The sequence below is a fragment of the Myotis myotis genome, unplaced genomic scaffold, assembly GCF_014108235.1.
Source record: "Myotis myotis isolate mMyoMyo1 unplaced genomic scaffold, mMyoMyo1.p scaffold_m19_p_3, whole genome shotgun sequence".
Lineage (NCBI taxonomy): Eukaryota > Metazoa > Chordata > Mammalia > Chiroptera > Vespertilionidae > Myotis > Myotis myotis.
Window position 1 is genome coordinate 111,007,668 of NW_023416335.1, and position 26,187 is coordinate 111,033,854.

Sequence of the window (26,187 nt, forward strand, 5' to 3'; positions counted from 1 at the left end):
GGCACTTGAGTCTTCTATACATAGAAGTGCTTCTCACAAAGGCAAAAAGTAGCACTCTCTAAATGGGTGCTCTAAGGCAGTCAATTTTCTTGACACACACACAGCCTACTCTAGCTTTCACTTCTCTGATTTGGGGCCTTACAGTACAAAGGCACATTTTTCTGTTATAAAGAACACAGTAGTCCAAGGCTCTTATCTTCAGGGTTAGGAACTCAATGTGTAGCAGAAACTGTGGACAGCAGACAACAGCAATAAGCTCAAGCTCATTGCTGCCACTTAGGAAGGCCAATGTTGCTAGATCTTCTTTTACAGAGACACCAGATATTCTGTGTATGTGTAAACAGTTTTAATTTTTAAACATCAGGACAATTAAAAATACTGTACAAACATAATGAAACATGTCTGTGAATTGGTTACAGCTGCAGGCCACTAGTGTGACCTTTCTATGTTAATTTAATGTGTGTCTACAACTTGGTTTTAAGAAGAGAAATTGAGCCAAGCCAGCATGGCTCAGTGGTTGAGTGTCAACCTATGACCCAGGAGGTCACAGTTTTATTCTGTGGTCAGGGCACGTGCCTGGATTGTGGGCCCGATTCCAGTGGGGGCGTGCAGAAGGCAGCCAGTCAATGATTCTCTCTCATCATTGATGTTTCTCTTTCTCTCTCCTTCTCCCTCTCCCTTCCTCTCTGAAATCAATAAAGACATATTTTTTTTAAAAAGAAGAGAAATTGAAAAACAAATATTCAATACCCAGCCAAAAGTTATATTCTCTTCCACAAATAATTCCAAAGCAATTTCTCATGTCACCTGTAAGGAATAAATAGAAATCAGTTTCTGGCAAAGTCCAGACCAGACTGGGTAGGGCTCAGGGGTATGCCTGTTTGTATGCTGTCACCAATTCTGGTAGGCTGATAGCTCTAACTGTTCAAAAATGTGCTTTGCTAGGCTTAGTACTAATCCTTTCATAAAGTACATAGTTCTCTGAAACAGAATACACATGTGTAATAATCATTGACATTGTTTACTTTGCAGTTTACATCCAGATACATAAATTTTGAAAGTTATAAGTTCACTTTCAATCCCATTTCATTTGTAAAGTTTGCTCAGAATATTTGGCAACATCAAACTATCCCAGAAGACAGAGAATCTGACTACAAGAAAAGAGTTGGAGAGAATCACTTGAGGGTAAACTATACTCTGAGGTCAAACAGTAGTTGGGTTTTGCTTTGGGTTAGTAGCCCTAAAAAGCAAAATAATATCTCCACCAATTCTGGTCATAAGATCATTATTTAAATGGAGTGACACTATAATTTATCCTCAAGGCACATCTTTAGCATATAAAGATTTCCCCCAAATTGCTTTTATAGCTGATTCAGCCTTGTATGAGGGTTACTATGATGGGAGCCAAGTCTTCTTAATTTTCACACACACCATAATGCCTAGCTGTACCCAAAGTTCAGCAGTTGTTCAGGTAGGGCTGATGGGATTATAGAGTGATTAGGTTAAGTTGCATACCCACTGGCCAAACTACTTTCAGGGTCTACTAATTAGAACAGACAATTTAATCAAGTGTCCAGATGATGTAATCAAACCACCCAGCCTTGACTGAGTTACTAGGATAGCCAGCTTCTAGTAACTTACCATAGGTTCCTTACCGTAGGAAGGAACCAGCTTCAGATGGTGGGGTGGGTTATACTATCTCATTTTTTATGTTTTCTATCTCTTTGTTGTCTCCATTTCATTTAATTCTTTTCTGGAGTTTTATCCTGTTCTTTCATTTCGACAAGTTTCTTTGTCTCCTCATTTTGGCCGACTCCCTGTGTTTTTTTCCTATGGTTTAGGTAGAACCGCTACATCTCACAGGCTTGGCAGAGTAGCTTCATGTTGTGCAGCTGCTGTTCCTCGGACTAGTGCAAGGCTCTTTTTCAGTGAACAACTTGGTCAAGCTTCAGACCTCAGAATTGTCACATACTAAGGACTGAAAGTATCTTTTCTTAGGACATTTGTTATGTGACCAGTGTGTCCATGAGCCACTCAGGAATATTCTGGAATATTGAACTAATCCTAACAATGGGACGAAAGCCTGGTTGGTTTTGCAAAAACATTGGAAACATCATACAGAGAATATTCCCTTCTATTGATCTTTTCCTAACAAGTATCATTCTCATTATTCCTGGGTGTATTATGCAGATTCCTAAAACCATATTAGACATTGAAACATATGCTAGAAATTATTCTCTAGTTTTTTCCCGTGTATGTTTTGCCTCCAAAACTAAGTTAGAGAAAGTATATACAAATGGAAATAATATGACCTTTAGAGTCAGCTATAGTTCTACCTTTAAAATTGGAAAAACCCTTCAAAGAGTTGTAAAAGTTCAAATGAGATTATGTATGAACAGTGCTTAAGAAATATTAGTTTTTATTTCCACTTTCATATTCTCAAGCCTTTATTATAATGCTAACAGAGTTGCCACATAAAAATGAATGAATGAATATAATCTAAAAAGAAGAAAAGAGAGGGACTAAGGACTTCTGGTCAAGATGGTGGATGTAAATAAACATTGTGTTCCCTTCGTCTCACGACCATATCTAAATTACAACTAAATTATATAACAACCATTCTGTTCAGCTGAAGACTAGCTGAACAGAATTTCTATAACTGAGGATATAAAGAAGAAGCCATGTTGGTAGAATGGGTGCAATGGCAGGTCCTACACCCAAATGTAGTGGTTAAAATCAGGAGGGATATTTCAGCTGTGGAGGACCTCCTGGGGCGAGAGAGGTCCCAGTCCCACGTGAGGCTTCTCAGCCAGGGCTCCTTCATTATTTAAATGGAGTGACACTATAATTTATAGTGTCACTCCAGGAAGAGGAGTCTCCAATAACTTCTAGATGTGAAAATCAGTGGGGATTGTGTCTGAGTGAGATGGATGGCTACCTGAAGACAAAAGTGTTCTTCTTGAGGGACCCACACACACAGTCTCAATTGCTCACAAACTCACTCACTCTGAGCTCCAGCACAGGGGCAGCTGCTCAAAAAATGCCAGGAACCTATGGTAAGGAACTAAATTGACTAATTTCAGGGAGATGGCTAGAGGGGCAGGGGTTGAGGCAGCTCTCCCTAGGGACAGAAGTGCTGGCAGGCGCCATTGCTCCTTTGTTGAATTCTCTCTCCACTCAGCTGGTCCAGCACAGGAGGCTGCCAAATCTGAGATCTCCATTAACCTGGCTAACACTATTCACCAGCCCCACCCAATCTGGCACAAAGCTCTTCCAGGCACTTTCCCACACAAGCAGCCTGCTTTGGCTCACACTGTGGACTTTCCTCAAATCTCTCAAAGTTCCACAAATCCCAAACAAGCAGCAAGCAGCCTTGGAATGCTCTATACCTCTTGCTAAGTGGTCCTAAGCCTAGCACAAGTGGTGACTGGTGATAACCTGTATTGTAACTCCCATCAGGTGGCCTAAAGCCTGGCATATCGGCAGCCAACCTTGGAGCCAACTAAATGACCACAAGATTTGCATGAGTGCCAGGTGGCCTTAGCATATATTGTGGCACTGACCAAAGGGTTCAAAATCCAGCATAAGTGGCAGCGGCCTTGGTTCACAGCATAGCCTCTCCCAAGTGCCTCCAAACTTAGCACAAGTGGCAACCAACTGCAGATAACTTTGTAGCTCCTACAGGTAGCTTAAGCCAGACACACAAGCAGTAGCTGACATTGGCCTGCACCAGAGACCCTCCCAGGAGGCTCTAAATTGGTGGCTGGCTTCAGAACACACCAGAGCACCACCCAACCACCTCCACAAACAAAACACCAGAAGGGCAGACTCACCTGGCACCAAAGCCCCACTACAGTGACTCCTGCTCTGTGGAGTTAGCCCCTAAACAACAGCTTGTCTGCTAGTCATGGCAAGCACTCACAGCCAGTCAGACTGAGTGTCATTCACACCCACTGAGGTGTCAACTGCAATCAGGCTTAAGTACAACAGGAAGGCATACATAACCCACACAAGGGACACCGCTGTAGTACCCAGCTCAGGGGACCAGGGAGACTATGCCACTGGGCTCTACATGAACCAACTGCATGAAGCTACTCTGCCAAGCCTGTGAGATGTAGCGGTTCTATCTAAACCATAGGAAAAAAACACAGGGAGTCAGCCAAAATGAGGAGACAAAGAAACTTGTCGAAATGAAAGAACAGGATAAAACTCCAGAAAAGAATTAAATGAAATGGAGACAACAAAGAGATAGAAAACATAAAAAATGAGATACTATAACCCACCCCACCATTTAAAAACCATTGTTTCTGTAATTGACAACTTGTAAAATAATGTGTAGCTACAGATAAACAACTTGCTTAAAGGATTCTAGGAGCTAACTTCAAAGGAAGCAGATTCCAGCTTTCAGGAATTTCAGCTCCAGGAGATTTGCTAACATTCAACTGACTGAAAACCAGACCATCCCTTAATGGGCTCCAAGATGGTTATCAGAGCAGAGCAGACAGCACCCTCAGTGAGAGCCCACAGCCCCTTCAAGTTTCTTTTGTTCTGCTTTCCCCTTTCTCTCTCATAAAAACCCCTGCCTGCACTGAGATGTTAAGATGGTCTTTCTGATGAGAATGCCCCATCTTCTCGGGCTGCTGGTTCTTGAATAAACTGATTTTTCCTTCCATCAGCCCCTGTCTCTTGAGTATTGGCTTTGAGCAGCAGGCAGTCAATAGAAAACATAAAGAAAGAACCAGTCAGAAATGAATATAATACTGAAATGAAAATACATTAGAGGGAATCAAGAGTAGGGTAGAATGAAGCAGACAATCAAATCAGTGATCTGGAAGACAAGGTAGTGAAAAACACCCAGTCAGAACAACAAAAAGAAAACAAAGAAAAATATGAGACTAGTTTAAGAGACCTCAGAAGAACATCAAGTGTACCAACATGTGCATCATAGGGATATTATGAAGAGAAAAGAAAGAGCAAGGGATTGATTGAATCCTATTTGGAGAAATAATGACTAAAAGTGCCCCTAACCTGGTGAAGTAAATAGACATACAGGTCCAGGAAGTGCAGAGTCCTAAACAAGATGAACCCACAGAGGGTCACACCAAGACCCATCATAATTAAAATGGTAAAGGTTAAAGAGAGAGAGAATCTTAAAAGCAGCAAGAGAATTACAGTTAATTACCTAAAAGGGAGCTCCCATAAAACTGTCAACTGATTTCTCAACCAAACCTTTGCAGGCCAGAAGGGATTGGCATGCAATATTCAAAGTGATGAAGAGCAAAGACCTACAACAAAGTTTACTTCACCCAGCAAGGCTATTATTTAAAATTGAAAGAGAGATAAAGAGCTTTCAAGACAAGAAAAAGTTAAAGGAGTTCAGGGCCACTAAACTGGTAATACAAAAAATGTTAAAGGAACCTTTCTAAATACAAAAGAAAAGATAAAACATGTGAGTAAGAAAATATAGGAAAGAAATTCTCACTGACAAAGGCAAACAGCAAAAGCAGTGGATCAACCAACTATAAAGCTGTTACAAAGATTAAAAGACAAAACTAGGAAGATCATTTATAATTACAATAATAAATTAAAGGATACACACAAACATACACAAGAAAGCAAAAAAATAAACATTGAGGGAGTAAAAATTGAAGTAATTTTAGAATGTGCTCATATTTAAGTGACCATCAACTTAAAATAGACTGCTATACAAATAGCTTGTTACATATGAGCACAGGGTAACCAAACCAAAACCTATAACAGATATACAAGAAATAAAAAGAAAGGAACCCAAACATAACACTATGGAAAGTCATCAACATACAAAAGAAGTGAGCAAGAGAATAAGAAAGGAACAGAGAAGAATTACAAAACAATCAGAAAACAATGAATAAAATGACAATAACTACATCCCTATCAATAATTTCTTTAAATGTAAATGGACTAAATGTTCTAATCAAAAGCATAGAGTGGTTGAATGTGTAAAAAAGCAAGACCCATACATATGTGCCTACAAGAGACCCACCTCAGATGGAAAGACACACAGAATGAAGGTAAAGGGATGGAAAAAGACATTTCATGCAAATTGAAATGAAGAAAAGCAGGGATAGCAATTCTTAGACAAAATAAACTTTACTAGTAAACAAGGGTTGTAACAATAGACAAAAAGGGCATCCTATCTAATAAAAGAGCAATATGCAAATTGACCATCACTCCAACACACAAGATGGCCACCCCCATGTGGTCAAGATGGTTGCCCCCATTTGGACACAAAATAGCCACCACAAGATGGCTGGCAGGGGAGGGCAGTTGTGGGCGATTAGGCCAGCAGGGGAGGGCAGTTGGGAGGGACCAGGTCTGAAAGGGAGGACAGTTAGGGGTGATCAGACCAGCAGGAGAGGGCAGTTGGGGGCGACCAGGCCAGCAGGGGAGGGCAGTTAGGGGTAATCGGGCTGGCAGGGGAGAGGGATGTCAGTGGGATCAGGCCTAAACAGGCAGTCGGACATCCCTCGAGGGGTCCCAGATTGGAGAGGTTGTAGGCTGGGCTGAGGGACAGCCCCCGACCCCATGCACAAATTTCGTGCACTGGGCCTCTAGTTTCATAATAATAAAGGGACCAATCCAATAAGATGATATAACCCTTGTAAACATCTTTGCATCTGATGTAGGAGTACCTAAATATATAAATATTTATATATTTATACAAATATATATAACAAACATTGATGGACATAAAGGAATAAATTGACAATAATACAGCCATAATAGGGGACTTTAACACTCATTGACATCACTGGATAGATCTTCCAGACAGAAAAACCATCAAGAAAACAGCAGCCTTAAATGACACATTAGTCCAGATGGACTTGATATTTCTAAGACATTTCACCCCAAAGCAGCAGAATATACATTTTTGTCAAGTACACATGGAAGGACAGACTTCATGTTAGGACATAAAACAATCTCAATAAATTTAAGATTGAAATTATATCAAGTATTTTTTTCTATCACAATGGTATGAAACTAGAAATCAATTAGAAGATGAAAACTGAAAAGCATACAGACACATAGAGGTTAAATAAAATGCTATTAAACAATGAATGGCTTACAATAAGATCAAGGAAGAAAAAAATTCCATAAGACAAATGAAAATTAAAATACAATGACCCAAAGTCGGGATACAGCAAAAGCAATCCTAGGAGTGAAATTCATAATACTAAAGGCCTACCTTAAGAAATAAGAAAAAAAAAACCTCAAACAATGTAACCTCACCCAAAGGAACTAGAAAAAGAACAAACCAAAGTAAGTAGAAGTAAGGAAATAATTAAGATTAGAATGGAATTCAATGAAATAGAGTAAGAAAAGAAAAAATCAACAACAACAGAAAAGATCAAGAAATGAATAGCTGGTTCTTTGAAAAGATAAATAAACTTGGTAAACCTTTAGCCAGTCTCATCAAGAAATAAAGAGAAAGGGCCCCAATATAGTAAACCCTTGATTTTGCTGATCTAGATTTAATGGACTTCGGATTTAATGGACAAAATTTCCTGTCCATATGTCATATCTTAAAATTAACACTCAGTTAATTTTAAATGCTTTTAACTAAGATTTGCTTAGAACTAAATTAACAAGTTATTTTTTTGTTATTAATTCACTGTTATTTTAAACAAATTTTAGTGAATAGGCCATATGTTGGAAAAAAGAGGATAGTAATTTCACTGACATAAATTTTATATATCTACAACTACAGTCTACATATTTAAATCCAAGAGTCACTGCTCAAAAACAATGTTTGGTGAATAATTATCATGTGATCAGACAGCATCACACCTGCTGTGACTTTATGCAATATTTTAAACTCACGCCAGCCAATGTTCTGATGTGTGCTAAGCCATGCCCCAGCCATGTGCATTTGTTTACTCTCAGTGACTAGTGAATGCATGCATTTACTAGACTTATTCAGTATAAATTTAAAATTACTGTAACACATATAGAAAACTTTTCTGCAAAATTGAACTTTTTATATGTACTTAATTACACAAATGTGTCTACATAAGTAAAATAGGTAAATAACTAATTTATCAATTTTTTAACATGCATTTGGAAAATCTACTTTATAATATAATGGAATTTTGGCTTTGACAGACACCGCCTTGCCCAAATTAGTCTGTTATGTCGAGGTTTTACTATAAATAAAGTCAGAAATGAAAGAGGAGAAGTGAAAACTGACATCACAGATAGAAAGGACTGTAAGGAAATACTATGAAAAATTATATGCCAACAAATTGGACAACCTGGAAGAAATGGATAAATTCCTAGAAACATGTGATCTTCCAAGGCTGAATCAGGAAGAAACAGAACACATGAACAGATAGATAAACTGGTAATGAAATTGAATTAGTAATCAAAATGCTCACTACAAACAAAAGCTCTGGACTAGATGACAGATATTCAAAAATAAATTAATACCTATCTTTCTTAAATTATTCAAAAATGTTGAAGAGGATGGAAGGCTCCCAGGCACATTTTGTGAGACCAGCTTTACTCTAATACCAAACTCAGACAAAGACATTACACAAAAAGAAAATTAAAAGCCAACATCCAAGATGAGCGTAGATATAAAAACCTTCACCAAAATATTAGCAAACAAAATTCAGCAATACATTAAAAACATCATACACGTGTTCAAGTAGGATTTATTCCCAGGATTGAAGTTATTTCAATATTTGCAAATTAATTAACTTGATACACCACATAAACAAAATAAAGAATAAAAATCCTATTATCATATCAATAGATGTAGAGAAAGCATTTGGCAAAATCCAGCCCCCATTTATGATAAAAACTCTCAGCAAAGTAGGGATAGAGGGAACATATCTCAATATAATGAAGAGCATATATGACAAACCCACAACTAACATCATACTCAATGGGGAAAACCTGGAAGCGTTATCTTTAAGATCACAAAAAAACCAAGGATATCCACTTTCATCACTTTTATTCAACATAGTATGAAGTTCTAGTCACAGCAATCAGATTAGAAAAGGAAATAAAAAACTTCCAAATTGGAAAGTAAGAACTAAAACTGTCATTTACAGATGTCATGATACAGTACATAGAGATCCCTAAAGATTCTACCAAAAATCTATTATGATTAGTAAGTTAATGCAGTAATGTAGCAGGGAACACAATTAATATTCAGAAATCAGTTGTATTTGCATATGCCAATAATGAAATATCAGAAGAGAAATTAAGAAAACAACTTCACTTACAATTGTATCAAAGAGATGAAATACCTATGAATAAATTTAACCAAGGTGGTGAAATACCTGTCCTCAGAAAATTATATTATAAGACATTGAAAAAAGAAATTGAAAAATATACAAATAAATGGAAACATATACTGTGTGCATGGATAGAAAGAATTAACAATGTTGAAATGTCCATACTACCAGAGCACTTTATACACTAAATGCAATCCCTATCAAAATATCGATGGATTTTTCACAGAACTAAAACAAAGAATCCTGAAACGTATATAATGGAACCACAAAAGACCCTAAATAGCTAAAGCAATTCTGAGAAAAACAGTTAGAGGTATCATGCAACCTGATATTAAACTATACCACAGGGCTATCCTATATAACAAAAGGCTAATATGCAAATTGACCAAACGGTGAGATGACCAGTTGCTATGATGTGCACTGACCACCAGGGGGCAGATGCTCAATGCAGGAGTTGCCCCCTGGTGGTTAGTGTCTTCCCACAGGGCGAGGGCCGCTCAGCCACTGGTGAGCACAGTGGAGGTGGCGGGAGCCTCTCTTGCCTCCATGGCAGCACTAAGGACCCCTTGGGGGATGTCCACCTGCAGGCTTAGGCCCACTCCCCATAAGCCAGCAGGTGGACATACCCCGAGGGGTCCCAGAATGTGAGAGGGCGCAGGCCTGGCTGAGAGGCCCCTCCCTCCTGAGGGACCCCTCCCCCAACAGTGCATGAATGTTGTGCACCAGGCCTCTAGTAGTAATAAAAATAGCATGGTACTGGCATAAAAATAACCATATGGATCAACAGAACAGAACTGAAATCCATCCCTATATAGTTAATTAAACTGTGTTAAAGGAGGCATGAATGTGCAGTGGGGTAAACACAGTCTGTTGAATAAATGGTGTTGGGAAAACTGGAGAGATACATGTAAGAGAATGAAAGTAGACCACCTTCTCACACCATATCCAAGAATAAACTCAAAGTGGATTAAAGACTTGTGTGTAAGACCCCAAACCCTAAACTATGAGAGAAAAAAACAGGCAGTAAACTCTTTGACATTGCTCTTATAATATTTTTTGATATGTCTTCTGAGGCAATGAAACAAAAAGAATGGGATGATATCAAAATAAAGAGATTTTGCACAGTGAAGGAAACCATCAATAAACTGAAATGATAAAAATATTCATCAATGACACATCTGAAATGGGTTAATATCTAAGATATATAAGGAACGCATACAACTTAACACCAAAGAACAAACAATCAAATTAAAAAAATGGCAGAGGAACTGAATAGACATTTCTCCAAAGAAGACATTCAGATAGCCAACAGACATGTGAAAAGATGTCAATATCACTAATCATCCATGAAATGCAAATTAAAACCACAGTGGGATATCACCTCACACCTGTCAGGATGGCTATTATCAATAAATCAACAATTAACAAATATTGGCAAGGATGTGGAAAAAAAAGGAATCCTCATGCATTCTTGGTGGGATTGTAAATTGGTGCAGGTATTATAGAAAACAGTATGGAGGTTCCTCAAAATATTAAAAATAGAACTACCATATGACTCAGCAATCCTAATTCTGGATGTTTGAAGAAATCCAAAACATTAATTTGAAAAGACATATGTATCCCTATGTTCCTTACAGCATTATTTACAATAGTCAAGATATAGAAATAACCTGTTTATCAATAGACAATTGAATAAAGAAGTTGTGGTATATACATACAATGGAATATTACTCAGTCATTAAAAAATGAAATCTTGACATTTACGACATGGCTAGACTTAGAGGGTTGAAATACTAAGTGAAATAAGTCAGACAGAGAGAGACAAATACCATATGGCTTCACCTATGTGTGGAATCTTAAAAAATGAAACAAATAAACTAAACTGATACAGAGAACAAATTGATGGTTGTCAGATGGGAAGGGCATTGGAGGCTGGGTGAAAAAGGTGAGAGGAGTAAGAAGTAGAAATTGGCATTTACAAAAAAAAAAAAAGAAATTGACATTTACAGTCATGGGGATATAAAGTACAGCATAGGGAATATAGTTGATAATATTATAATATCTATGTATGGTGTCAGGTGGATACTAGGCTACTGGGGAGAATCATTTCATACTACAAATCATTTCATAGTTACATAAATGTCTAATCACTATGTTGTATACCTGAAAGTAATATATTATTGTATGTAATTGAAAATTTAAAAAAAATTAAAAAATAGAATGCTGAAATGTCAATAAAGATTCTTCACTGAAGGAACCAGAGGATTTAGTGACAAATTAATGAAATTGATTTCATATTCTTAATAAAGAACAGATTTATTAGGAAATGATTAGTATAGTTAGACAGTGTCCAGAAGGAAGGTTATTTTTATTTTTCCAAAACGAACCCCTGCCCCCCAATCCCATGAACACACATTCATGCTTGGTCTGAATGCACTCTGTTTTACTTTATTGGCTTCATGTGAATGTATGGATGATTCCTTCCATCTCTTCCTCAAGTTCCATGATTCTTGGAAGGATCAAAACCAACACACAATGTCAGAGTACAGAAAAGACAAAATCTAAAAGGTTTTTATTACCTTTTCTTCTGAATCCCCTGGTTGGCAGGTAATTACGCCATCTCTTGATCCTCCAGCAAATGTCGCCTTACAATTTGCAAGCCACTGTTGTCAGGAGACACAGACATAGGTAAATTCAGTGATGTCTTGAGAATGTGTTATCATTGATTTTGTCAGGAAAAATTGATTAATCTTCTAATCACAGTAAAGTAAAAATTTGCTGTAACGACTTTTTGAAAATAATTCTTTTTGGTTAAAGATAAACTACTTGAAATTAAAATATCTGTTTAAGTGGGTTTAGCAATGTTCATTTAAAAATATAATTTCAACATTGTGATACATCACCTATCACATTCTACTGTAACAGGTAGTTATGAGCATTAAATGATTTAAGAGATTTAACTCTTAGGTTGCATTGTGGGCCTATCACCCGTTGATTGCAATTGGGTGATAGGCCCAACACTTCCTCACAGGATGAGTGATTCTGGACAATGCAACCTGACTCATGCCACATCTATCTCTCTGTCATGTTGAGGGTACTTCTGAGGAGGCAGGTCTACTTCGATGTAAGAAAGACTATTATAATAATGGCTCAGCTATTTAGAGTCTGCCAATCTTAAGCATCTGATAGTAACTAATCTAGGTGTGGAAATGAACCTTTGGGCAGAAAACAAAAAGCACTGAAGAACCAAAATATACACTGACATGGAAAGACTGGTTTGTTCACTGATGAGAATGAAAGGATTAATTTATTAACTGATGATTGAGAAACTGGATAACAATAACAGGTAAAGAGCCATAGAAATAGATGACAGTGGGAACTGTTACAGTAGAATGTTGGAACTCTTGCCCTTGGACAGGTCAAGAACATCAATAACAATAGAAATAAACAAAAACCCAGTAACTTTACAATGAATGTCTTCTATGTATGAGACACTGTGCTGGACAGTTTCTCCATATGTTATTTATATTTAAAGGCAATATTGTATTATTTTCATAATACCATTCTCACTCCTAGCAAGAGAGGATAATGATAGAGACTCCCAGGGTAGTTATGAACATTAAATGATTTAATTTAAGAGATTTAACTCTTAGGTTGCTGGACACAGAATGAATTTAGGAAATGATACCTTCTATGACTGATTAAGACTGTTATATTCTTATAAAAATTCTATACATTAATTATTATCACTATCTTATAGATGATCAATCTGAGATGAGAGGTCAGTAACTTATCGAAGGCCACTAACCCTCATGTGGCTGAGTAGTGATTGGAAGCCAAGTCCATCTGACTTCAAAATTCATGTTCGTGCCTGGCATATCATAGGAAATGCTTCATAAATATTACACAATTATTTGTCAGAAATCAAGGGGTGTGTATGGATGGTTTTTGGATTACTTCTGTCTCTATAATTTAACAATCTAGATCTAAATTTACAATCTAGAAGAAAAGAGTGAAGAGCAAGAGGAGAGGCCACAACAAGTTGTGGAGAAACAGGTCCTAAGAGTGGTCAAGAGGAGGAGAGAAATGAGATCCATCTCAACTAGTGTTGGATGAAGTAATTAACAATTTAAAATCATAGAGAAAAGTTATAACATTGATAAAGTGGCATCTCAAGCAGATACCCACTTTCCCTAATTACTTGTTAGGGAAATAATGGGGCTAAAATTGAAAGCTGAAAACTCTCCTGTGTAGATATCATCTAAGGGTAATATGCTAATTAGACCAGGAGACCTTTTGGGAGACCTTCTGGACATCCTTCTGGACAAAGCCATGGTGGTGGGGCCGAGGCAGAGGCGAGGCGGTTAGGAGAGATCAGGCCAGGAGAAGAGAGCAGTTGGGGGTGATCAGGCCAGTGTGGGGGAGGGGCAGTTTGAGGTGGGGGTGGCTTTTGGGGGTGAGCAGCCTGGCGGGGGGCAGTTGGGGGTGATCAGGCAGGCAGGGGGGCAGTTGGGGGTGATCAGGCTGGCAGAGTGGTTAGGGGTGATCAGGCAGGCAGGCAGGTGAGCGGTTAGGAGCCAGTGGTCCCGGATTGCGAGAGGGATGTCCGACTGCCGGTTTAGGTCCAATCCCTGTGGGCCTAAACTGGCAGTTGGACATCCCTGAGGGGTCCCAGATTGGCGAGGGTGCAGGCTGGGCTTAGGGAATCCTCCCCCCCCCGCCCCCCTGACACACACCCTGTGCATGAATTTTGTGCACTGGGCCACTAGTTTTATATAATCCACAATATTGACAGTTCTACCACCATTGAATTGGAATTTTAATCCCTAGCCGAGGAATAGATGAAGTTGGTCTTCTCCCCAAAGTACCTCTCTTAGGTTAATACCAATCCCTCCCAGAAGCTCATTGTGGCTAGTTTATTTGGTTTTAATGGAATGCACACACACACAGAAACACAACACTTACTGAGAGAGTGGCCTCTTTTCTGTTGTTGTAGGTGTCTAGATATTCTTGCAGTTCTAAAACACTGAACTTAAGCTTGTCCAGAAGTCCACAAGAAAGAAGCTAAAGACAGAAAAATAATTTGTATTAAAACAGTAGAGATATACCTGGACAAGGCATGGCTATACAGATAGATAAAGAGAGGTATATAGCCCAGCTGGTATAGCTCAGTGATTGAATGTCAACTCATGAACCAAGAGGTCACTGGTTTGATTCCTGGTTGGGGCACATGCCTGGGTTGTGGGTTTGATCCCCAGTAGGGGGTGTACAGGAGGCAGCCAATTGATGTTTCTCTCTCATTGATGTTTCTATCTCTTTATTCCTTTCCCTTACTCTCTATCTAAAATAATTCAATAAAAACATATTTTACAAAAAGAAAAGAGAGGTATAGTTAGAAGTGATGTAAATGGGGGAAAGGGCATCCATTTTAGTAAGCTGTGCAATTTGTAATTTTGCTGCAATTGCAATTGAATACTAGCTTGCTAATTCAAATGCAATATGAAAATATCCATTTTTCCCGTATCAGTATAGACAGAGAAATCTTAGCAAGTATTCTACAGAAGCCCACATTAAGATATGCTGTCCATTTTCTGCATGAACATTAGTATCTTCATCCAGTAATATGCCATGTAGTGTGAAGACAGAACTCTAAATAGCCTTTCAAACTGATTTTGTGTTTAATCTGTACTTTGAGTTATTAAGATAGAATGATTTTTCCAATTGTATACCTTGCTGCAAGACAGCCAACCACCAATTAAGTTCTTAGAAATACTGACTCCTCCGACTTTCATAATCAAAACACATCCTCATTGGTTCTAAACCCCAGTAATTACTCAGCATACAAGATGGTTCTGTGATATGCATGGGAGATGTACAAGAAGTTCACACCCCCTAACCCCTAACCCCAAAGAGCTCACCAGTCTTTCAGAGTTAGAGTTATGTTCATAAAGTCAACATTCAGCACTCAGCCAGGTATTATTTTAATCACACTTTAAACTCATCCCTTGCTGCTTGGGCTAGATGAATGCATCCAGAGGGTAGTTAGAGTCTTGTTGAGGGTTGGGTGTGAGGAAAATAATGACATGCTGCCTCTGGAGACCCATCTGGCTGGGCAACCTAGCATTGTGGGGATAGGCTCGGTCAGCTCTAGAGGGATCACTCACCGTAGTCATAGCTGTGAAAGTCAGAGTCATCAGAGAGAGGTGGAACTATTTTTTTAAAAAATTTATTGGGGTGACATTGGTCGACATGATCATATAAATTTCAGGTGTGGATTTTTATGTTACAAGATCTTTTCCAGGTTTCCCAGCACCATTTACTGAAGAGACTATCTTTACTCCATGTGTGTTTCTGAATATTGCACTATGTGCCCACCACCCAAAGTCAAATCTTCTGTCACCTTACATTAGGACCCCTCTTTGTCCCTTCACCCCCTTCCCTCTGGCAACTACCACACTGCTGATTGTGTTCACAAGTGCCAGTTTTATATCCCACATATGAGTGAAATAATATAATTCTTAGCTTTTTCTGACTGACTTATTTCACATAGCATAATGTTCTCAAGGTCCATCCATGTTGTTGCAAATGGCGCTATTTCATTCTTTCTTATAACTGTGTAGTATTCCATTGTGTACTAGTATATGTGCCACATATTTTTTATCTAGTCCTCTATTGTAGGATACTTTGGTTGTTTCCATGTATTGGCCACCGTGAATAATGCTTCAATGAACATAGGGTTGCATATATCTTTGTGAATATGTGATTTCAAGTTTTTTGGGTATATTCCCAGGAGAGGGATTGCCGGGTCGTATGATAGCTCTAAATCTAAAGCCAGACTTCTTTCCATAGTGGTTGTACCAGTCTATATTTTCACCAGCAGTGAATGAGGGTTCCATTTTTTCCACAGCCTCTCCAACACTTGTTATTTTTTGTCTTCTTGATAATGGCCACTCTAACTGGTGTAAGGTGGTATCTCATTGTAGTTTTGATTTGCATTTCCCTAATTGCTAGTGAGTTTGAACATCTTTTTATATATCTATTGGCTGTTTGTATGTCTTCTTGGAGAGGTATATTTTCAGGTCCTCTGTCCACTTTTTGATTGGATTGTTTGGTGTTGAGTTTTATGTGTTCTTTATGTATTTTGGAAATTAAACCTTTGTTGGAGCTACTGTTTGCAAATATCATCTCCCATCTGGTTTGCTGCTGCTTTGTTTTGTTGAGAGCTTCTTTTGCTGTGCAGAAGGTCTTTAGTTTCATATAGTCCCATTCTTTTTCTTTTGCCTTTACTTCCCTTGCCTTTGGAGTCAAGTTCATCAAATGTTCTCTATTACCAACATTGGTTCCTATATTTTCTTCTTTGTAACTTATTGTTTCGGGTCTTATATTTAGGTCTTTGATCTATTTTAAATTAATTTTTGTTACACATGGACACACTGTAATCTAGTTTCACTCTTTTGCATGTGGCTTTTTAGTTTTCCCAGCACCGTTTATTGAAGAGAGTATCTTTACTCCATTGTGTGTTTCTGGTTCCTTTGTCAAAAATTATCTGTCCATATACATGTGGTTTTATAGCTGGGCTTTCTATTCTGTTTCATTGATCTGTGTGTTTGTTTCTCTGCCAATACCATGCTGTTTTGATTATCATAGCTCTGTAATATAATTTGAAGTCAGATAGTGAGATACCTCCAGCTTTGTTCTTTTTTTCTCAGGATTCCTTTGGTTATTTGAGTTCTTTTGTGGTTTCATACAAATCTGATGATTTCTCATTCTATTTCTTTCAAAAATGACATTGGGATATAGATGGGGATAGCATTAAATATATTTTTTGCTCTGGGTAATATGGCCATTTTAACTATGTTGACTCTTCCAATCCATGAACATGGGATATTTTTCCATTTTGTTGTGTCTTTTTCAATCTCTTTTAATAATGCTTTGTAATTTTCAGTATATAGGTCTTTCATGTTCTTTGTTAAGTTTATCTCTAAGTATTTTATTCTTTTGGTTGCAATTGCAAAAGATATTGTTTTTTTCATCTCTTTTTCTGTTTTGTTGTTGGTATACAGTATGGCAATGGATTTTTGTACATTGATTTTGTATCCTGCTACTTCACTGTATTTGTTTATTTTTCTAATAGTTTATTTTTGGTTGAGTCTTTAGGGTTTTCCATATATAGAATCATGTTATCCACAAAGAGTGACAGTTTGACTTCTTCCTTCCCTATTTGGATGCCTTTTATTTCTTTCTCTTGCCTTATTGCTCTGGCTGGGACTTCCAGCACTGTGTTGAATAAGAGTGGTGACAGTGGACCTCCTTGTCTTCTTCCTAATCTTAGAGGAAAAGCTTCAGTTTTCCACCATTGAGTATGATATTGGCTGTGGGTTTATCAAATATGGCCTTTATTATGTTGCAGTACTTTCTTCTATTCCTATTTTATTGAGTGTTTTAATCATAAATGGATGTTGTATCTTATCAAATGTTTTTTCTGCATCTACTGATAAGATCATATAATTTTTGTCCTTTCTTTTGTTAATGTGGTGTATTATGTTGATTTATTTGCATATGTTGAACCATTCTTGTGCTCTTGGAATGAACCCCACTTGATTGTGATGTATTATTTTTTAGATGTACTATTGTATTCAATTTGCTAGTATTTTGATTAGGATTTTTGCATTATATTCATCAAGATGTAGGTCTATCTTTGAGAATGTTCCATGTGCACTAGAGAAGAATGTATAATCTGATGTTCTGGGATAAAAGTTCTGTAAATGTCAATTATGTCCACTTGGTCCAGTGTTTCATTTAAGGCTAATATATCTTCATTTATTTTGTTTTGTTGATCTGTCTAGAACTGTCAATAGACTATTAAGATCCCCAACTATGATTATGTTTTGATCTGTTTCTCCCTTTAGCTCTGTGAGTAGTGGTTTTATATATTTGGTGTTCCCTGGTTGGGTGCATATAAAGTGTTATGTTTTCTTGATGTAGTGTTCCCTTTATCATTATAAAGTGTTAATTTTTGTCTCTTGTTATCTTTAATTCTATTTTGTCTGATATAATCATGGCTACATATGCTTTTCTGTGGATGTTATTTGCTCAGAAAATTCCACCCTTTAACTAAATCTGCCTTTGTCTTTGTAGCTTAGATGTGTCTTTTATAAACAGCATATGGTTGGGTTTTGTTTTTTAATCCACTTTGCTACTCTGTGCCTCTTTATTGGTGAATTCAGACCTTTTACATTTAGGGTAATTATTGATGTATGAAAATTTCCTATAGCCATTTTATATGTTGCTTCCTGCTAGTTCCGTGCCTCCATTGGTTCTTTTCCTTTTGTTTCTGTGTGTTGTTTTTGTTTGGTGGTATTTCATATTTCTTTCCTTTGTTCCTCCCCCCCCCCCCCTTTTTTTAAGCTGTATGTCCTGGTTTGGGGATTTTGTTTGTGGTTATCATTAGGTTTACAAAAAATAAAGTTGCATATATACTGTAGTGTTTTCCCTTTTGAATGCATCTGATCTTCATCTTCCTTTGCCAGTTCAGAACTTAATCCTCTCCCCTTTCATGTTCTTGTTGTTGCAAATTATCCCTGTTTATGTTGCAAATTTTTTGGTGATCTTACTAGTAGTGTTGTGACCTTATTTCTTTGTTTTAGGTAAAATAATTCCCTTGAGTATTTCTGCAACGGAGGTTTTCTGGTAATAAAACCCCTCAGCTTCTGTATGTCTGGGGGCACCTTATTTCTCCTTCATATTATTCATGGTTGGCAATTTCTCTCTTTCAGACATTTGAATATTTGGTTCCACTCTCTTCTGTCTTATAGAGTATCTGCTGAGAAGTGGGATGAAATTCTGATGGGTTTTCATTTGTAGGTCACTTCCTTCTTTTCCTTGGATGCTTTGAGAATTTAATTTTTTCTCTGTCATTAATTTTTGACAGTTTTAATACAAACTGGAGAGGGCCTCTTTGGATTGATGTAACTAGGTGTTCTGTTTCATTCTTGGATTTGAGGATCTAGTTCTTTCAATAGATTTGGGAAGTTCCTATCCACCATTTGTTTGAATAGACTCTCTGTTCCTTGCTCCTTCTCTTCCTCCTCTGGAATGCCTATTATTCTCATATTGCTTTCTCTGATGGAGTCAAACAGTTCTCATAGAGCTCTTTCATTTTTCTTTATGCTCAGGTCTCTTTCTTCTTCCCTCATTGTCATTTCATTTCTAGATATATTTGATATCACTTATTCTTTCCTCCACTTGCTTGACTCTGTTTTCTATGCTCAGTAGTTCACTCTTAATCTCCTTAATTGTATGCTTCAGTTCAGGATTTCTAATTGGTTCTTTTTTAAAGTTTCAATCTCTTTGGTAAAGTACTCATTTTGTTCATTGATTTGTTTTCTGAGTGCATTGAATTGTCTGTCTGTATTTTCTAGCATCTTGTTGAGTATTTTCAAAACTGCAATTTTGAAATCTCTGTCATTTATATCACATATTTCCATATGTTCCAGCTTGCTTTCTAGGGAGTTTTCATTTTCTTTCTGGTTATCCTCATTACTGTGGTTGTTCATGGTATTTGCTGTTCTCCTTTGCCTATGCATATATCTCTGTATATTATTTTCCAGTAAATTGTGCTTAATTGCAAGATTTTTTACCTCTGTGATGTCGCAGTTTTGACCTCCATTGCTTCCATAAGATAGTACAGCAGTGCTGCTTGAGGATAGGTTTTATTTTGCCTTCACCATAATGGTGACTCCTGACCTCCATGGGGTCCCAACCCAAGCACTCCACCTGGAGATTAGTCACAGAGGGAAACAGTCCTTGTACTGAAATAGTTCTTGGTTTACAGATAATATGCTCCTTGACCAATACCAAGGACAATGGGAAGCAAGTTTTGGGAGTACAAGTGGTGGCAGGGCTCTGTGGTTCTGTTTTTTTTGTTTGTTTGTTTTTTTTGTCTGAAACAACTCTTCTGAGCCCAACAGTGGAAAGTCACATGGCAAAATCCCATGCTCTCTCAGGCATCTGCTGCCTCAGTCACTCTTTACTCCATTCATAGATTGCCCTGCTGGACTTCTCCGTGTAGCTCTCTGTTCCACCTGGCCAAAGGAAGTGCCTGCTACCACTGGCTTCCTCCACTCTTCAGGATGGGCCGTGAGCTCCCAGCCTCAAGGCTGTGTTTGTGGGCCATCAGAGCTTTCCTCCCTTCTCGTGTCCCTGCTTATTCCAGTTGTCCACTTTTAGATGTTTCAATGCACTGGTCTCTCAGGTGTGCCTCTCTATTGAGCAGATAATTCTTTGTTGAATTATAGTTGGTTTACTTGTTGAAATTTCTGGGGGAGTGGCCAAGGGGCTCTCTCATGCCACCATTCCTCTGACCTGGAGCTTTCTTTTGATTATCTGAAATGACTTGCTTTGGCTTGGCTGGCACTGCACCTTCATTACTGTGCCCACTTCAGCCTTTGGGAGCCACATCACAACCCACTGCTGCTCAGAAGCAATGAAAGTATCACTCAGACAAACCACAACACTAACAAACCCCTCTGTCATCCACACCAGAATCTGGACAGGCCATTGGCCTCCAGAGGACTGGGACACTCACAGTCTCAGCATCCACGAAAAGTGTGGGGCACTCGGAGCATGAGGTGAGCATTTGGGAGGAGCTGACAAACTTGGACCCGATCCCCCTGAGGTTGTCTCCAAGGTAACTGGCCGCATCACAGGTTAGGAAGCAGAACCTTTTCTGAATATTCTGAAAGGCAAAATAGTTATTATTTGTAAAGGTTTAACTTATGGGCTAGAATTTTTTTAAAAAAAAATTGATAAAAATGTCAAATGAGCCTAGGTTCTGAGTGAGTGTGGACAGGGAGGAATGGGAATAGAGTGAAAATTTGTGTGAAATAAATAATCATGCAATATGGACAAAGATTCTTCCTAAAATATCACTTCCCAACATGCAGATGCTCATAGAGTCATTTCTATAAGTGTGGTTTTCCTTTATGCTGGTGGCCAGTGTTGATCAGCATCTAGGTCCTCCTCGCTTGTCTGTCAGATCATTAAGGACTTATTCAGGTTACATCAATGTGGGTGAGACAAAAAGGTTACAAAATGGAACTCCTTTCTGTTTCCTAATGTCACAGCTCCCTGAGACAAAGCTGAAATAGTGCCATTTGAGCTTCTGGAGCAGGAAGGAGTAAATGCTATCTGTGACCTAGAATAATATCTCCCCTGGGAGTGTGTCTGATTAAGTGCTTAACTCTGTCCTATAGCATTTTCTACAGGAACTCATTAGTCCTCACAACCAGATGATGAAACTGAGGTTAAAAGAGGAGAAGTTACTTGCTTAAAGCTCATGCAACTAGTAAGTAATAGTATAAGGTTGAGCCTGACTCCAGCATTCACAGTTCTTCCAGAAATGTGTAACACTTCCTAAAAGTTATGGTTCCTCCTGTATTGCCTGAGAAAAAACTTGAATTAGAAAAAGTCTGATTCACTTTGTTGTGTCAGTGCCCCAATGAGAACATTTTTAGTCTCCTAATATCTAACATACAATATCTTTAACCAAAAGAATAGAATAATCAATGAAAAAATAATTCCAATCCTAAGCATTGACTTTCTCCAAAGAGATCTCATACTTTTTGATTTGTAGAATCTCATCCATGGTAAAGCTGATCTTCCTGGTTATGGAAAAATTTGCATGTCCCCAAAGCCACAGTAGGTTCTTTATAAGTTATACTAGGTAAATGCCAACCATGTTGCATATTATTTATTTTTTCTATCTAGAAATTCTGGTATAATACATAACATATATCTGTCTTTATTTTGTTACATTAACTTTCTGTGCAAAACAAAAACAAAAACAAAAACAAAAACAAAAACTCTGACCGAATGTTAAAGCAGAAAGTATTGGGAGATGCCATGTCTAGCATCACAGCAGCTAGCATAGTGGCAGAACTGGGAGTGGGATTCAGGTCCCCCAAACAGTTTGGGGTTCTCAATTTACCTATGGATAAGGTGAAATCTGGATTTATTGTTTATTGTACTGAGAAGCTGGATCTTCCAGGGAACTTTTGAGCCACATAAAAAGGCAGGTGCTATTTAAGGGACATAAATTCAGTTTTGCCCTCCTGACTTTCATCTGAACACATCCTATAATTTGGTGGCACTGGGTGATGCAATGACAATATTCTAACACAGGAGCAGCTGGAAGGAAATATACTGACAAGACACTTGGAAAGATGTTCAAACTGGGTCATTAGAAACCATTTCCTTGCTTTTAAAACCAAATTATTTTTTGCAATTATTTCCTCTCTGCTTCCTCCAAAAACCACTAAGATACAGGAAAATGTGGTGTTCATATACACAGGGAAATGTTGGAAAATAGTAAACAGACATGGTGAGGACATGACAAGAGGTTAATAGATTCCATGTTTGAAATGTATTTCAATTTTAGCACATTTGGTACTCTTATTGCTCTCAATCACATGGTATTTGGTAGTAGTTAAGAAAATTCTTACGGCTATATGTTCTATTAAAACCAAAACAGGAGGAACACATTTGTATTATTATTGCAGATAAACTCCATGAGGATTCATCTAATACATTTACTGAGCACATATTGTGTGCTAGTGAAGATGCCAGCTACTGGGTAGTCAAAGACATAAGGAGGCTTCACTCACTGAAGTGACGAAGAACCAGGGATTTGCATGTAATCTGGAGGATAGTTCAGGTACAAGAGGTGATGACTTCTCTAAGCAGAGAGAAAAGTATTGCTCAGGACTATAAAATTGAGCATTAATAGTCTAGTAACTATAATAAGACAAAGTTACTACAACAGCCAAACTTAGATATGCATTATTAACCATTATTTAAAAATACACTTTAGAACAATCTAAATAAGAAATTACTTGGCTTCTGAACTCTTAACAATGAAATTGACCTCAAATGGTAGCTTTTCTGGTTGTTTGTTTTTAAATTTCAATCTGGTTTATTGTTAGGGTGTTTCTGGAATTTTTATCTTTAAGCAGCCAACTGTTTTCTGTCTTAAGCCTGGCAGCTCTTACAGTCCCCAGTTAATCTCAGACACAATCTTAGTTTGTCCACTTAAACTTTTTATAGGTTCCACTGAAAGTAAATTGAAAAACTTGAGAGCAGCACAAATAACACTCAGTGAGTAACCATGGCCTAAAATTTACAAAAAATGGGTCATATAAAGGGCCTCTGGGCTGAAAAACAGACTTCACTTCTATATTAACTAAATGACAACTTCTTGAATTTAAAATGCTTTAAGGCAGATGATCCCAGTTTATTCATTTTTCACTTTTAATATACTTCCTTATATTCCTGCCATTGCTCTTTCTGAAGGTGGTTAGAGGGCTCATCCTTGAGTCTAACCAAGTCATTGTCCCTGAATCTGATATACTCTATAGAACTTAACACCTAACAATGTTTACTTGGGTTCTAACTCATGTCCCCACTTATCTATCAATTATTCATGTCCAAAGTTGGAACTGCATAGTTATTATCCATTTTTTCCTTGTATTATCAGTGGCAGTTCTGTTTTATGCATTATTAAAAATAAAGTTAAGAAAAATGCTTTTCTGAAAATAATTCAAAAAAGCATTTTCATTATAGGAAAATAGGAACTTGAAATAAAATAAAAAGAAGAAAATAAAAGACAACCATAATCTTATTACCCCAAATAAACTACAATGAAACGCTAGTGTATAATCTTCCTTATTTTTCTAGGCATTAAAAAGAGGATCGGTATTCTATATATATTTTAACACCAGTTTTCTTTTAAACTATATGGTAACCATGTTTCCATGTCAGTAAATCTTTAACTATGACCTCATCTTCCTGGCTGAGTCAATACCTGCTTCAAACACGGCACACAAGGCTAGTTAACTACAATGATGCTTAAAGACCTTTGAGTTTCTTCCTAAGAAGGCACATTTTCTCTTCTTCGGTTGTCTCCCACCTCTGCCAACTTTTGATGAAATTTGGAGAGTAAATGTTCAGAGCAAGACAAATACAATTTTGCAAGACCAGAGACAGGTAGGCATAAAAATAAACTTTTAAGCACCAACCAGAAGTTGAGTTCCTGCCATCTCTGTAGTTGAGTCATTTTAAAATGTGCTTGAAGCTAACAAGTTGAATCTGAAGATGCCCACACAAGAGACGCTTACATATAGCTGTGTGTGTCCAAGACCCCCAGGTACCTGGCTGGTGTGTGTGTGTGTGTGTGTGTGAAATCCAGCCTTCCCACTCCCTGCTGGCCACATCTGGTACTGCAACCCTCACTAGAGTCTAGCAGCTGTGGGCAAACTATGGCCCGCAGGCCGGATCCAGCCTGTTTGAAATGAATAAAACTAAAAAAAAAAAAAAGACCGTACCCTTTTATGTAATGATGTTTACTTTGAATTTATATTAGTTCACACAAACACTCCGTCCATGCTTTTGTTCCAGCCCTCCGGTCCAGTTTAAGAACTCATTGTGGCCCTCGAGTCAAAAAGTTTGCCCACCCCTGGTAGTAGGAGGGACATTGGTTCCAATTTGCACAAGGGCATTAAAAATGGACTAGATGGGCTGTGGTTCACACAGCAGACTCAAATGATGACCTTCCATCTGTTTAGAATCAGCTAAAGTAAATAAGCAAGTGTTCATAGCCACACCTAGCATGTTTAAGGAATTCATAGGGTGGATAAAAGACAAAGAAAGGAAAAACACAAAGAAAAAAGATGCAGGAGAGGTCTCAGAGAAAAGCAGAAGTAGGGGAGAGCCTTGGAGGAAGATTTCACTTAATGGTCCTAATATCATGGTGGCTTGGGATTCATGGCACCAATAAGGGCTAGAATGTAGAAGTGAGCAGGACATCATGGCAGACTAAGTCATTTTTTTTTTTTATTGATTAAGGTATTACATATGTGTCCTTATTCCCCCATTGCTCCCTCAACCCTCACTCATGCCCTCACCCCCCTGGTCATTTGAGGACAAGATCTTCACAATACCAGTGTGAGAAGGTTAAGTAGATTAAGGTTGAACAGAAGAAAGGAAGAAGTCAGAGGAAAAAGAGAGAGAGAGAGAGAGAGAGAGAGAGAGAGAGAGAGAGAGAGAGAGAGAGAGAGAATGAATGAGAATGAGAATATGTTTGGAGGAGAAAACAGTATAAACCCAGAACTAAACAGCAATCCCTTCTTAAATGAGAAGTTAGTTGGCTCCCAAGAGAGCCCAACTGTTTTGACTTGAGGTGAGCACGGTACCTTAAACAAGGAAGAGAACACGTGAAACGTGTACACAGCACAGGAGCCATCAGAGTCACACATGAGCTGGTTGATGTGGCTGCGCCAGGCTTCCTCTGCATCGTCACAGGCTGCAGGCTGAAATGCAGCAAGGATGGCCGAGAAGAAGGGTGAGGGCAGGGGAGAGACTCTCCTGTCACCTTCTCCAAAGCTGGAAGAAATGATGACTGTGTCAAGAAGTGATGTCCTTCCTTACAGTGTGGTGTAAGTACTACTCCTGAGTCAGCCTCATGAGGGGTCCCACTCTGTCAATTCCTCTGTTTGAGGTATGCTCTGGGAATTTGGCTTTCATTCAAAGGTCTCTGAGATTCCAAAAAATAGAATTTTCACTTCTAGAATTTCTGTGATTCTTCCAATTCCTTTCTACAGATTTGGTACATCTTTTAGCCTTCAGCAACTCTCTTTCACGCGTCTAGATGGCCACTCTCCAGACACAGTAACCTTCTTTTCTGTGCCCTTTCAGTTCTTGGGATTTTTCATTGTGAAAAATTAGAACAAAAATTTTGAATCTTTTACCTTTTCCTTAATGAAGGCAAATGCATAAATGCCCAGAAGGAAAGTGGAAGGAGGAAAGGAAAGAGGAATGCAGAGAGGAACGAAGGAGAGATTATGAACAAAAG

At 38.1% G+C, this 26,187-nt stretch overlaps 1 protein-coding gene across 23 annotated transcripts in view; it reads right to left on the minus strand.

Moving 5' to 3' along the window:
- The window catches only part of FRY (FRY microtubule binding protein), a 611,006-nt gene that overhangs the window by 42,360 nt on the left and 542,459 nt on the right, over window positions 1-26,187 (minus strand). For 18 of the 23 annotated variants that reach the window (XM_036299692.1, XM_036299683.1, XM_036299695.1 and 15 more), the window contains 4 exons: window positions 25,529-25,718; window positions 20,869-21,018; window positions 14,247-14,345; window positions 11,861-11,944 (listed from right to left, as the gene is read on the minus strand). In XM_036299692.1, the coding sequence (XP_036155585.1) occupies window positions 11,861-11,944; window positions 14,247-14,345; window positions 20,869-21,018; window positions 25,529-25,718 (523 nt within the window). Of the gene's footprint in view, window positions 1-11,860; window positions 11,945-14,246; window positions 14,346-20,868; window positions 21,019-22,945; window positions 23,017-25,528; window positions 25,719-26,187 lie in introns of those variants that run through there. The other 5 variants (XR_004966081.1, XM_036299687.1, XR_004966082.1 and 2 more) reach the window with 5 other exon arrangements.